Consider the following 12,657-nt stretch of genomic DNA (forward strand, 5'->3'; position numbering starts at 1 on the left):
GGAGGAGACCCCAGGCCCCTAGCGGCAAAACTATGGCACGTGTGCCAGAGGTGGCATTGCAGAGCCCTCTCTATGGGGACGCGCGTTGTCGGCCCGGCCCGGCCCAGCTCCATTGGTTTTCTCCAGGGAAAGAGAGAGGGAGGGAAAGAGAAAGAAAGAGAGGGAAAGAGAGAAAGGAAGAGAGGGAAAGAGGGAGGGGGAGGGAAAGAGAGAGAGGGAGTGGGAGGGAAAGAGAAAGAAAGGGAGCGAGGGGAAGAGGGAGGGAGGGAGGGAAAGAAATGATACTACAGAAGTTTTTTTTATGGTTGCTAAACGTAAAAATGAAGGGCATAAAAGTGCATTTATCACGTTTTTCTTAGAACAATTAGCTGAACAATTAGCGTGGCTTATTTTGTGGGCGTGGTTTGATGGTCATGTGACAATTCTTTAGGATTTAACAGAGGTACTGGCTTGTAACTGCTTGCAGAGCTGTACTGGTCTACTCATTCGTTTTTGGAGGCACCAGTCTACTCATTTGTTTTTGGAGGCACCAGTCTACTCATTTGCTTTTGGAGGCACCAGTCTACTCATTTGCTTTTGGAGGCACCGCTCTACTTATTTGTCTACTCAGTTTTTGTCCTTCTAGCCGATCAGCTGGGATTCAGGAGGCAGCAATAGATTGGGGGTGGGGCCAAATAAAAGGTATGAATAACGAGGGAGGGCGGGGAGGTAGAACCGGTTCGGTGATGTCATATCGTCACCGCTACAGGCTCGGCCAAACCAGGAGGAACCCACCACTGGCTGCATCTCTCGAGACCACCACCCCCCGCCCCCAGTGACGCTCCTGGAGTCCTTCTTGAGCGCGCTTCTCTTTATTTCTGGTGGTTGCGGGTACAGTAACCTGGCGGAGGCAGACGGCCTCTCCCTTTGGCCTGGGCGTAAGGGTTGCTTACTGCCTCCTTGTAGAAAAGATTGAACGGAGCGGGGCCCAAGGGGGTCCTGGGTGGCTGGTTGCCGGAAGTCCATTGCGGGGCGGGATTGTAGGCCGCGGGTTTGTTCGGAGGTCTGTGTCGCGAGGCGCTTCCTGTGGCGCTGCTGCTGATCGTCGGAGGCCTGGAAGCCTGTCCCTGAAAGCCGGACGCTGCGGGGTACCTGCAAAAGGAGCCATCGGAGAAGCCGGTGCTTCAGAAGAAGCCTGTTTCCCCCGTCCCCCGTTTCAAACCGATCTCCCTTTGGGGATAGCTCACTCACCCCACAGGAGGCGGCACCGCGTTGTCTTGAGGCCCGGGTTTTTCGGCCGACCGAATCCACAACTGGGTTGGAAGTGCAAACTACGGAAAGAGGAATTCCCTGTTAGGCGTCCGTATCCTAAGAGACGGAAGGAAGGCACTTCTGTTGACGCTATCCGAGGAGTGCAGACGGATGTTACTGGGTCATGATGGAAAACGGTTGTCAGGGTGATATTCAGCCGGTTTGGACCGGTTCAAAGCTCATGCGCGGAAGGTCACGCCAGAGGTGGGTTTCAGCAGGTTCTGACCAGTTCTGGAGAACCGGTAGCGGGAATTTTGAGTAGTTCGGAGAACCGGTAGTAAAAATTCTGACTGGTCCCGCCCCCACATCTATTCTCTGCCTCCCGAGTCCCAGATGATGGGTAGGAAATGGGGATTTTGCAGTAAACTTCCCCTGCCATGCCTGTCAAGCCAAGCCACGCCCACTAAGCCACGCCCATAGAATCAGTAGTAAAATTTTTTGAAACCCACTGCCCCTGCTGCTGGCCAAGTGGCTGATAGCCTGGTGCCTTTGGATTTATTTATTTATTATTTATTTATTTGTTGGTTCGATTTATATATCGCCCCTTTTCCGGAGACTCAGGGCGGCTTACAATGCTTTAAGCAATAGCCTTCATACTTTTGTATATACCTGCTTAGTAGGGCTTTCGGGGCCCCCCAAGCGGTGTTCTTTTTTATACAAAGTCAGCTTATTGCCCCCCACAATCCGGGTCCTCATTTTACCTACCTCGGAAGGATGGAAGGCTGAGTCAACCTTGAGCCTGGTGAGATTTGAACTCGCGGTAATTGCAGGCAGCTGGTGCTACTTAACAGCGCTTTAGTCTGCTGCGCCACCAAGGCGCCCTTCCCCTCTGCCCCGTCCAGGGTGCCCTGGGAACACCCCCCCCCCCCAATCTACCTTCTGCGTCTCCTGCTGGGGCGGCTCTTTCATTTTGCCTATCGCGTTTCGGAGACGGGAATTCTCTTCCTCCAGAACGCTGATGCGGATGTTGTTGGCCTGCAGCTGTTTTCCCATGTCTTCCATGACATTCCCGGAGACTGCCAAGAAACAAACCAGGTTTGGGGATCCGTGCCAGAGGGGAAGGGACGGAGTTTTTGGAATGGCTGTGCTCGAAACGAGGATGGGCGGAAGACACCCCCCCCCGGGTGGCCCTTTGTTGTTAAAAATCGACCGTTTGCTGACTTCCGGTTGGACCGGAAGTCCCGTTTTTCACCGTCCCCGGGCTCCAGAGACTTTCTAGGAGCCTGGGGAGGGCGAAAATGGGCCTCCCTCCCCCAGAGACCCTCCGGAAACCAGAAACGGCTCACCCAGATTAACCTCACGTGGGGAAAACTTTGGTTGAGGGGTGGGTGGTCCAGATTCACAGCATTTAATCATCAAGCCGCTTCATCACACACACCCCAAGGACTTACTTTCAAACTTGGTCTCGACGGGGATGTGAAGATCTGGGAAGAAGACCAAAAGTTTCTCCTTCTCCTTCATCTCGTGGATCAGCTCCCCGAGCTCGGAGATGGTCCTCTGTAGTTCGGAGGCAGATTGCTCCAAGCTCTGCTTCTCCTGCCTCAGTTTCTCGGTGAGCTTCTGGGTGGAGAGAGCGGTGCAGGTGACCTTGCAAGCTTTCTGAATTCTACAGCAGAGCTCCTACGGGGAGACGGAAACTAAGCCTGGCCTCGGAACTAGCGAGCGATGGGAGGAAAGCGCAGCAAAGAGCGATAGCATTTAGACTTGTAGACCGCTTCATAATGCTTTCCAGCACTTTCTGAGCGGTTTTATACAGTCGGCACATATGGCCCCCAACAATCTGGGTCCTCGTTTTACCGACTTCGGAAGGAGGGAAGGCTGAGTCGGCCCTTGAGCCGGTTAGGATCGAACTGCTGGCAGTGAGCAGAGTTAGCCCGCAATACTGCCTTCTAACCACTGTACAGGAAGGAAGGAAGGAAGGAAGGAAGGAAGGAAGGAAGGCAGGCTGAGTCAACCTTGAGCTGATCAGGATTGAACTGCTGGCAGTGAGCAGAGTTAGCCTGCGATACTGTCTTCTAACCACTGTACAGGAAGGAAGGAAGGGAAAGGAAGGGAAGGGAGGAAGGAGGGAAGGAGGGAAGGAAGGAAAATAGCACTTAAGACTTATATGCCGCTTCCCAGTGCTTTCCAACCCTCTAAGCGGTTTACAGAGTCAGCCTATTGCCCTCAACAATCTGGGTCCTCATTTTATGGAAGGACAGAAGGCTGAGTCAACCTTGAGCCGGTCAGGATCAAACTGCTGGCAGTTGGCAGAATTAACCTGCCATACTGCATTCTAACCACAAGGAAGGAAGGAAGGAAGAGCAAAGCAATAGCACTTAGACTTATATACCCCTTTAGGGTGCTTTTACAGCCCTCTCTAAGCGGTTTACAGAGTCAGCCTCTCGCCCCACAACAATCTGGGTCCTCATTTTACCCACCTCGGAAGGAGGGAAGGCTGAGTCAACCTTGAGCCGGTCAGGATCGAACTCCTGGCAGTCGGCAGAATTAAGCCTGCAGTACAGGTATAACCCCCCAACTTACGACCACAGTTCCTACCCCACTGCCTTTCCCCAGACCTTCTGGGCCTCCAGCCGGCTTTGCATCTCCCACTTTTCTTCCTGGATCTCCTTCAGCCTCTCTCTCATCATCTGCCGGTCATCTTCACTGTCGGCCATGGTGGTCTTCAGCTGCTCGTATTCTTGGTCCAGGCTGTCCAGCTGCTCCATTAGATTCTGTTGCTTGACCTGGAGGGACTGCGGGGGAGAGATGGAAGGGTGATAATATGGGGCTGAAATGCCAGTAAAATTATATATATAAAGGGAGACTAGTATAGATCTATTTCAAGCTATTTAGCTCTCATCAGATAGCCATACCCTTACTTGGATTCGAACCTGATAGAAAAACACTTAATCTCTCCCCCGGCTCAAGATGATAAAGGGAGGAGAACTTGTGGCTAGGAGGTTAATACAACTGCCTAATATGCAGGCAGCCCAAGTTCGAACCCAAGTAAGAGTATGGCTAGCTGATGAGAGCTAAAATAGCTTGAAATAGATCTATACTAGTCTCCCTTTATTTCTTTATCAGCAAATATAAATTTGATATATACATATACATATATTTTCTTACTTCTTCGTAGGATTTATGTGTGTTTTTCCTCTAGTCAGGTTTTTCCTACGTAACCAAGGTTTTTCTGCAGCCCTAGCTCAGTAGAATCACATCCACTCGATTCTGGGCTTTTTTCTTTTCTGGCAGCCAGCAAGTCCCAACTGCCAGGTGAGAGACTTATATAGATCTATTTCTAGCTTGTTAGCCTTCATCAGTAAGCCACACCCACATCTCATGTATCCTCCCTGTAAAGGTATAGTATCTATTTTCTTACTTCTTCGTAGGATTTATGTGTGTTTTTCCTCTAGCCAGGTTTTTCCTACGGAACCAAGGAAACTTGGTTACGGAGGAAAAACCTGGCTAGAGGAAAAACACATACACATACACATATCTATCTATCTATCTATCTATCTATCTATCTATCTATCTATCTATCTATCTATCTATCGGTCAGCTAAGGGTTTCCATTGCTTCAAGAAAGCTTCAAGAGCTTTTCACAGCAAGCTTCATGGACATATCCCCTACTTTTCTTGGCATGAAGACAGAAGTGGCTTCTTGTTCCTTCTTCCATTTCCCAGTCTAACTTAGAGTTTCCTGGGGGAAGGACATATCTCCTCCTTGGACAGCCTCTCTGCCCCACTCCTAGCCCATCTCACCTCCTGGTGCTGGAGCATGCTCTCCCCTCTCGCTCTCTCTTTGTTGAGCTCCAGGCTGGTCCAGTTCAGCTGCTCCTCCACCCTCTCCAGCTGGCTGCCCAGGGCCTTCAGCTGCTCCTCCCGCTTGTCTACTTCGCCCTTGTCCACCATCTTGGACTCCATCTCCTCTTGCAGATCCTTTCGGGCCTGTTCTGTGAAAAGCACAACCGTTCGGGAGCCTGGGGTGGAAACAGCTGAGGGGCTCAGGAACTCGGTGGCTCCCGAGGCCTTTTCTTACATGTGTTTTAGGCTTAGAATAACAGAGTTGGAAGAGATCTTGTAGGTCATCAAGGTCTCCAACCTTGGCAACTTTTAAGACTTGTGGACTTCAACTCCCAGAATTCCTCAGCCAGCAGGGACTCTGGGAGTTGAAGTCCACAAGTTGCCAAGGTTGGAGACCCCTGGTCTAGTAGAAGTTTCTTCCTGGGACTGTTTGCTCCCCGAGCTTTCTCCCACCAGGATCTGAGATTTTGGTTGCAGTTTGATTAGCGCACGATAAGCTGTCCAGTTGTAAGTTGAGGACTACCTATAGTAACATAGCAATTACAGTACAAAGAGATTAAGATACACCTAAAGTAGTCCTAGTGCGTATAGTCAAGGCGATGGTTTTCCGAGTTGCAATGGATGGCTGGGAAAGTTGGACCACAAGGAAGGCTGAGCGCCAAAGAATGGAGGCCTTTGAGCTCTGGTGCTGGAGAAGACTCCTGCGAGTCCCTTGGACTGCAAGGCCATCCAACAGGTCGGTCCTAGAGGAGATCAACCCTGACTGCTCTTGAGAAGGCCAGATCCTGAAGAGGAAACTCAAATCCTTTGGCCACCTAAGGAGAAGGAAGGACTCCCTGGAGAAGAGCCGAATGCTGGGAACGATGGAGGGCAAAAGAAGAAGAAGGGGACGGCAGAGAAGGAGGTGGCTGGATGGAGTCACTGAAGCAGTCGGCCGTGAGCTTCAATGGACTCCAGAGGATGGTAGAGGACAGGAAGGCCTGGAGGAACGTTGTCCATGAGGTTGCAATGGGTCGGACACGACTTCGCAACTAACAACAACAAAAGTAGTCCTGGAGGGTGCTAAAAAAAAGAGTAATTTTTCAACTAGAAACACCTGTCTTAAATTCAGTGTGCAGTTTGTTCTTACCCAGTTCCTGGATGGTGCTTTCCTGTACCTGCAGCTTTGCTTTCAAGGTGGAAAGACTCGCCTCCAGGGAAACAGCTCCTGAAAGAAGCCACACAAAAGACTCTTTAGGGGAGAGCAGGTCGAAACCAGCTAAGAGGAAAAGCGGATTCGAAAAGAGAGGAACGATTCTGAATTGGGGCCCGAAGAACGGAGAAACGCCATTCCGTCACTTTAATTTATTTACTTATTAAATTCACAGGAGCGGAGTGGTGGCTTAGAGGTGGAACTCTTGCCTCACAATCAGGAGGCTGTGAGTTCGATCCTAGGTAGAGGCAGATATTTCTCTCTCTGAGCACAATGAGAATATATCTACTGAACAAAACTCCGCACTGGCGACCGGAAGGGCATCCGGCCAGTAAAACACTCTGGTAGCTCCAGCCCTCTCTAAGTGGTTTACAGAGTCAGCCTCTTGCTCCCAACAATCCGAACTCTCATTTTATTGACCTTGGAAATACAGAAGGCTGAATCAACCTTGAGCCGGTCAGAATCGAACTGCCGGCTGGCAGTCGGCAGAATTAGCCTGCAATACCGCCTGTTAACCACTATGCCACCACAGCTCTGGAGACTTACAGACCGCTTCACAGTGCTTTCACGGCCCTCTCTAAGTGTTTTACAGAGTCAGCCTCTTGCTTCTCCAACCATCTGGGTCCTCATTTTACCGACCTCGGAAGGACGGAAGGCTGAGTCAACCTTGAGCCGGTCAGGTTTCTTCTCTGGAAGAAGGGAGAGCTCGTTCTGTGAGAACCAGAACGGAAGAACTGCTGACCTTCCGAAGCCTTCCCAACCTGTGTGCCTAAGCTGGCATCGACGGCAAAAGCAGGGCTTAATCTTTTTGGAAGATACAGAACAACTAAAACTCGGACCACATGTTTTCTGAATAGTTTTAATCCCAGAGCTATAGTTGCACTCAACAATGAACTAAAGGGCCACCATCAGTGAGCTGTTGGAAAGCATTACTTGGTCTGTTGTGTAGATGTTTGGGTGGTTCAGGGGCAGGGAATTTGTGGTGGGTGGGTGGGGTGTTTGGGGATTGTTCTGTGTGCTGGACCTGGTCTTTGGATGTTAAGTGAATTTTGTTGTATGGGTATACTGTGTGTACACGTACAATGACAATAAAGTTATTATTATTTATATTTACGGTTTCCGAGGTCCTCCTTCGCCTTCTGCAGCTTGGCCATCAGTTGCTGGCTTTCCCTCTCCTTTTTTTGCAAGAGCTTCTCGGTCTCCTCCCTCTGTTGCCTCTTGGCTTCTTTCTCCTTCTGCAGACAGCCGTCCAGGTTCTCCAGCTGCTGCTTCAGCTCGTTCTTCTGCTTCTCAAACTCTTCCAGCTCCCCCTTCAAAGGGTTGATGAGCCCCATCAGCATCTGGATGTGTTTGTTGATGCGGGAAAGGTCCTTGCTCTGCTCGGTGGCCCAGTAGCCGACATCCATGACCGTGAGCAGCTTGCCTCCAAGTCTTTCCTCCACCATCTTGAGGAACTTGCCCAGGGAAGACGAGATGTTCAAGGAGCCGCAGAGGTCGATGATGGCCTTGCCCACTTCCTGCAGGCTGGCCTGGGTGCTTTCGCAAGCATCACAGGGCACCAGAGCACTCTCGATCGTCTGGGAGTGGACACTCCGACCGGGCAGATTAACCGAAGGATCCGAGCGGGCACTGAGGGCATTGTCCAGCAACCTGCTGCCGGCGGAAGACGTTAACGGAGAGTGAAACATGGGCAAAGTCACATCCGACTCGGGAGACCCACTTTTCAAATGTTCGTTCTCAGCTTTTGTGGCCCGGAAGGAATATTTTAGATTAGAAGCATATTTTTTCTAGGCACAAAAAGGGGGAAAAACAAAAACAAAAACTGGCATCTTAGTACGAATTATTATTTCACGTAATATAAATAATAAATTCCACCTTGCAGGTTGACACAGCTCACTTTGGACGAAATTGGTATAATCAAAGAAACGAGTGGTGTAACGAAATTTGGAACATGGCAACGAACGATAAATTAACAGCAGAAATTACATTTTAAAAAAAGGGATGATCAAAGCGAACAATTATAATGAAATATGGGGGGATTTTATAAAATGGGTGTTGGTGGAAGGCAAAGGGAATAAACCTACTCAAGAATATATGTTGTTTTGGAGGGGATAAGGGCACAAAATTGGAATATATTGTATATATTTTAGTTGTTATAGATGAAGAAATATAAAGGGAGGGGGGGAAATGGTTTCCGGGATGGGTTGGAGATGCACTGTAATATTTGGTTTTTTTTTCCTCTTTCTTTTTTTTTTTTGTATTTAGATGTATATGTAATATGTTTGTATTATTTGTATTTAAAAAATAAATTTAGAAAATGCACAGACACATAAACCACTTTGGCCTGAAATCACTCAGAATGAAATTTGGGGAGGGGGCAAGGGAAAGAAAAAAGGAAAAAAAGGAGCCCAGGGGCTGACATTTTGGACCAAACAGCTTTGGAATCTTTTGACCAGATAATTAGAAAAAGGAAAAAAAAAATTTTTTGCTGCTCTGTCAAGCACTTGAAACTGACAACGGACAGTGAGGAGGTTGGGGAGGAACTTGGGCCAATCCTGGGGGCTGGGGAAAGCTCGGACGAGGGCTTTGCGTCTGAGGCAGCGAGGTAGAGGAACACCTGGAGCCCGTTCCCAGTGGCCACACCTTGGAGGAGATTGGCCCCTCCCATAGGACATAAAAAGAGGAGCGAACAGGACGTAGGCTTTTGCAGGAAGCAATCAGTTCATTTGGTCAAATTCAAGATTGGAAAGTTCTGTTCGTGACTCTAATAGAATCTGTGCCAAGTTTGGCCTTGCCCTGCGTTTGGAAATGGCTTCTCTGGCAGCGTTCCAAGGGAGATAAGGTGGGTGTTGATAAGCGTTCCTCTGAAAGACTGTTCACCAAAGCCTTGTTGGCTGTGAATGACAGTCATTTAAATTAAAGAGGTTTGGCGGGAATTAAGACTGCTTCATGCTTTCTAAGGAAGCCTAGGTGAGGACAGCATGATTGTATGCAACCGCAGCAGTGAGCAGATTGATGGATCGTGTGGTTTGGAGGCCTTGCCCTGTTCGGCGGAAGGTTTCTTCTCGGCTGCGTCCCCGAGTGCGGCCTGTGAAAACTCAAGAGGAGAAACTCCAAGGGGAAAATATATATATATATCTTTGGCTGCACTGGGACAGACGGACATTTGCCTACCTCGGCCACCAGCTGCTGGTAAAGGGCACCCAGTTTCAGCATGCTGTTCCAGTACTTCCTTACAGTCAGCCCTATAGACATGGAGGGCCCTACCGCCCGGGAAGTGGGCACCGCTTCTTCGCTGATGAGGCTCTCGGTATATCCCGTGAAACTCTGGAGCAGCAGCAGAAGCCTTGGGGAGCCAAAAGGAAATCTTGCTTTCATTTCATGGCAAACTCCATGCCCCACTGCTCCTTCCTTAAGGAAGCCCAACACATTGCAGGACCAACGATATTTTAAAAAAAAAAAAAAATCATGGAAAATTAAATGGAATTGGCAAGACAGGGGGAAGAACAGCTCAATTAATCACCCCTGTGCTGCATGTGGTTCTCGACGTACGACCAAATCATCATCATCCTTTTAATGACTCCATAATCCCTTGCAGGGTGGAGTCTTGGGCAACTGAATGGAGCTGAGTATTTTACTGGCCGGATGCCTTTCCTGTCGCCATTGTTGAGTTCTACAGAACTGGTAGTAAAACCGGAGGGAGGCTCTGCCCACCCACCCCGACGTCATCAAAACCGGCCCCATTGCGAACCGGTAGTAAAGGTAAGTAGAACCCACCGCTGGGGCGCGGATAGTTAGGTGGAAATTCCAAAAAATTTCCTACCTTTTCCTGTGGGCGTGGCTAGGTGGGGGAGGGGTCACGTGACTGAGTGGACATGGGCATGAGTGACGTCAAGTTGGCCACGCTCACTCAGTCACATCCCCCACACCCGCACCTAGCGACGCCCACCGGTAGCGTAAATTTTTGAAACCCACCAGTGAGCCCAAGTCGCGGGAAACTTCAGGTGTAACTTTACCTGTCGATCACCAGTTCCAGAAGAACCACGTGAGAATGCTGGGTAAATTCCGGGTCATTCTCCACAAAGTCATATTGTCCCATCAAAGCCACCAAGTCCAAGTCACAAGACACTTTATCTGGGAATTTCCAGGAAGGGAAACGCACCGCTCCAGCGTGGGAGAACACGCTGATGACTGTCCCTTGGAGATCCGTGATGTCCTTCCGCAAGCTCTCCATGCAGTTTTGGTTAACCAACAAACTCACCATGATGTCCCCCTCCCCAGATGTCCTTTGAACCATAAGAAAAGCGCCTTTGAGTCTTCAGACAGATGTTCCTGGAGGGAAGCAGTTCAGGTAAGACGCTGGCATGAAAATGGCTTACCTGAAAAGCACAGGAAAAGCAAGTGAAAGGGGAAGCTAAGGGAAAGAATAAAGCAGAGGTCTTCACACTTGGCAGCTTTAAGACTTGTGAACTTCAACTCCCAGAATTCTCCAGCCAGCAGCGCTGCTGGCTGGGGGATTCTGGGAGTTGAAGTCCACCCATCTTCAAGGTTGAGAAACACTGAATTAGGTGGAGAAATATGGAAACAAATGGGAAGATATAAATTGTTGAAAGGAAGCTAGGTATCTGCTTATGTTAAATGTAAATAAAATATTTAGATTAAGAGAATATATATATATATATATATATATATGTATGTATGTATGTATGTATGTATGTATGTAGGTCTTTGGTTATTCGGGTCTTCTCCCACGTAAAATTGGAAGTGTCTTGGCGACGTTTCGACGAAGTCTCATTCGTCATCTTCTGGCTGGTGTTCTTGGCTTCGTGCTTCCAGGAGCAACGCTCACAATCACATTGCTCCTGGAAGCACGAAGCCGAGAACACCAGCCTGAAGATGACGAATGAGACTTCGTCGAAACGTCGCCAAGACACTTCCAATTTTACGTGGGAGAAGACCCGAATAACCAAAGACCTACATACAAACACCCGTGAAAACCTGAGAAAACATATACACACACACACACACACATATATATATATATATATATATATATATATATATATATATATATATATATATTCTCTTAATAATACCTAGTGAATATTATATATATATGTGATATACTAGAAATACATGTATAAAAGATAGATTAAGATGAGAAAGAGAAAATGTATAAATATAGATTACTAATGCGAAGATGTTTATTATTTATTTATTATTTAAATTTCTATACCGCCCTTCTCCCAAAGGACTCAGAGCGGTGCACAGCCAAAAAAGCACATATACAAAAAATTTAAAACAATTTAAAAATATATTAAATAGTTTGGCCCCAGTCTTATTAAAAAACTAAAATAACCATTAAAACCATTAATTGTGTATGTTGAAAAGAAGATGTAAATATCTGTTGTTGTTTATATTTATTATTTATTGGATTTGTATGCCGCCCTTTTCCCGAACGACTCAGGGCGGCTCACAACAATAAGAAACAGAAAATACAAAAGTTTAAAAAAACAAATTAAGGCAGAACATCCAATAGCTAAGGGTCCAACCTGGGAATACCAATTTAAGATTTAAGAATTTAAAAAGCTACAAAATCAGTTTAGAGTCCACCCAGGCCCCGCCCGTTTGTATGTTTCGTTTGTTTTTTTAAAAAATTATTATAAAATTCGTTTTATATTCATTTGTTTTTAAAAAATAATTATAAAAATTATTTTGTGCACCGCCCTGAGTCCTTCGGGAGTTAGGGCGGTATAGAAATCTAATAAAATGAAATGAAATGATTTTAAAAAATTATAAAAAAATATTTTATAATTTAAAAAAAATTATAAAAATTATTTTTTTAAAAAAAAAATGTTTGTCTTAAAAAAAATTACTAAAAAAAACAACAACAACCCTGCGAGGTGGGCTAGGGCAGAGAGAGAGAGAGAATTGAACCCAAAGGCAGCCAGCTGGCATTCCCACTCTCCTGGCTTTCTAGCCTCTAACCACGGTCGACCCTATGTTGTGAATTGAGCCAGAAAGCAAAAGGCACTCTGCCCATGCCCAGAGGCACTCTCTCCAATGCCGCAGAACAACGCCCACCAGCCCCAGCCCCGCCAGAGCAGCCCAGACTTATGGGTTCCTTGCCTCCCAGAGACCCCTCCCAAGGAAAAACTGGGGAGGGGGCCGTGGGGGTGGGGTGGGGGGAGAAGGAAAGACCCACTTGCCGAATAAGCAGCCCCAGCCGCCGGCTCTCGCCAGGCGCCGCGCAGGCTTCCGCTGCCATGGCAACCGCGGGAAGCCTCCCTCCCCATCGGCGCACGCGCGGGCCCGAGGCCCCGCCCCTTTGGAACGCTGGCTCCAAGGTCCTCCCCATCCCACCCCGACCGTCTGAGGGAGTGACGTAAA

General features: G+C 48.1%; 1 protein-coding gene across 4 annotated transcripts; it reads right to left on the bottom strand.

The window, feature by feature from the left end:
* Positions 1-835: 835 nt before the first annotated feature.
* Positions 836-12,641, bottom strand: CCDC157 (coiled-coil domain containing 157). Of its 4 annotated transcripts, none has more exons than XR_015730289.1 (11): positions 12,473-12,641; positions 10,284-10,646; positions 9,442-9,613; positions 7,382-8,054; positions 6,205-6,282; positions 5,034-5,224; positions 3,849-4,025; positions 2,682-2,850; positions 2,167-2,306; positions 1,231-1,347; positions 836-1,131 (listed from the first exon to the last, which is right to left on the bottom strand). XR_015730289.1 is itself a non-coding variant. In XM_087880436.1 (11 exons), the coding sequence occupies exons 2-11, from the start codon at positions 10,562-10,564 to the stop codon at positions 852-854; spliced, it is 2,241 nt and encodes a 746-aa protein (XP_087736562.1). In that variant the 5' UTR covers positions 10,565-10,646; positions 12,473-12,641; the 3' UTR covers positions 836-851. The 4 variants fall into 4 exon arrangements, 2 of the variants coding, with proteins under 2 accessions (XP_087736562.1, XP_034284523.3); XR_015730288.1 differs by having other exon boundaries at positions 2,682-2,910; positions 12,473-12,628; XM_087880436.1 differs by having other exon boundaries at positions 1,231-1,310.
* Between the last annotated feature and the right edge of the window lie 16 nt (positions 12,642-12,657).

This window comes from Pantherophis guttatus, chromosome 17 (assembly GCF_059756535.1).
Source record: "Pantherophis guttatus breed Tessera chromosome 17, ASM5975653v1, whole genome shotgun sequence".
NCBI classification, from domain to species: domain Eukaryota; kingdom Metazoa; phylum Chordata; class Lepidosauria; order Squamata; family Colubridae; genus Pantherophis; species Pantherophis guttatus.

Excerpts from the sequence above, each read along its gene's own strand:
- CCDC157 (XM_034428632.3), bottom strand. The coding sequence starts at position 10,564 with ATGGTTCAAAGGACATCTGGGGAGGGGGACATCATGGTGAGTTTGTTG. Across the intron at positions 2,307-2,681 it reads CGTCGAGACCAAGTTTGAAA|TCTCCGGGAATGTCATGGAA; the intron begins GTAAGTCCTTGG and ends GTTTCTTGGCAG. Across the intron at positions 1,311-2,166 it reads CCCAGCAGGAGACGCAGAAG|TTTGCACTTCCAACCCAGTT; the intron begins GTAGATTGGGGG and ends CTCTTTCCGTAG.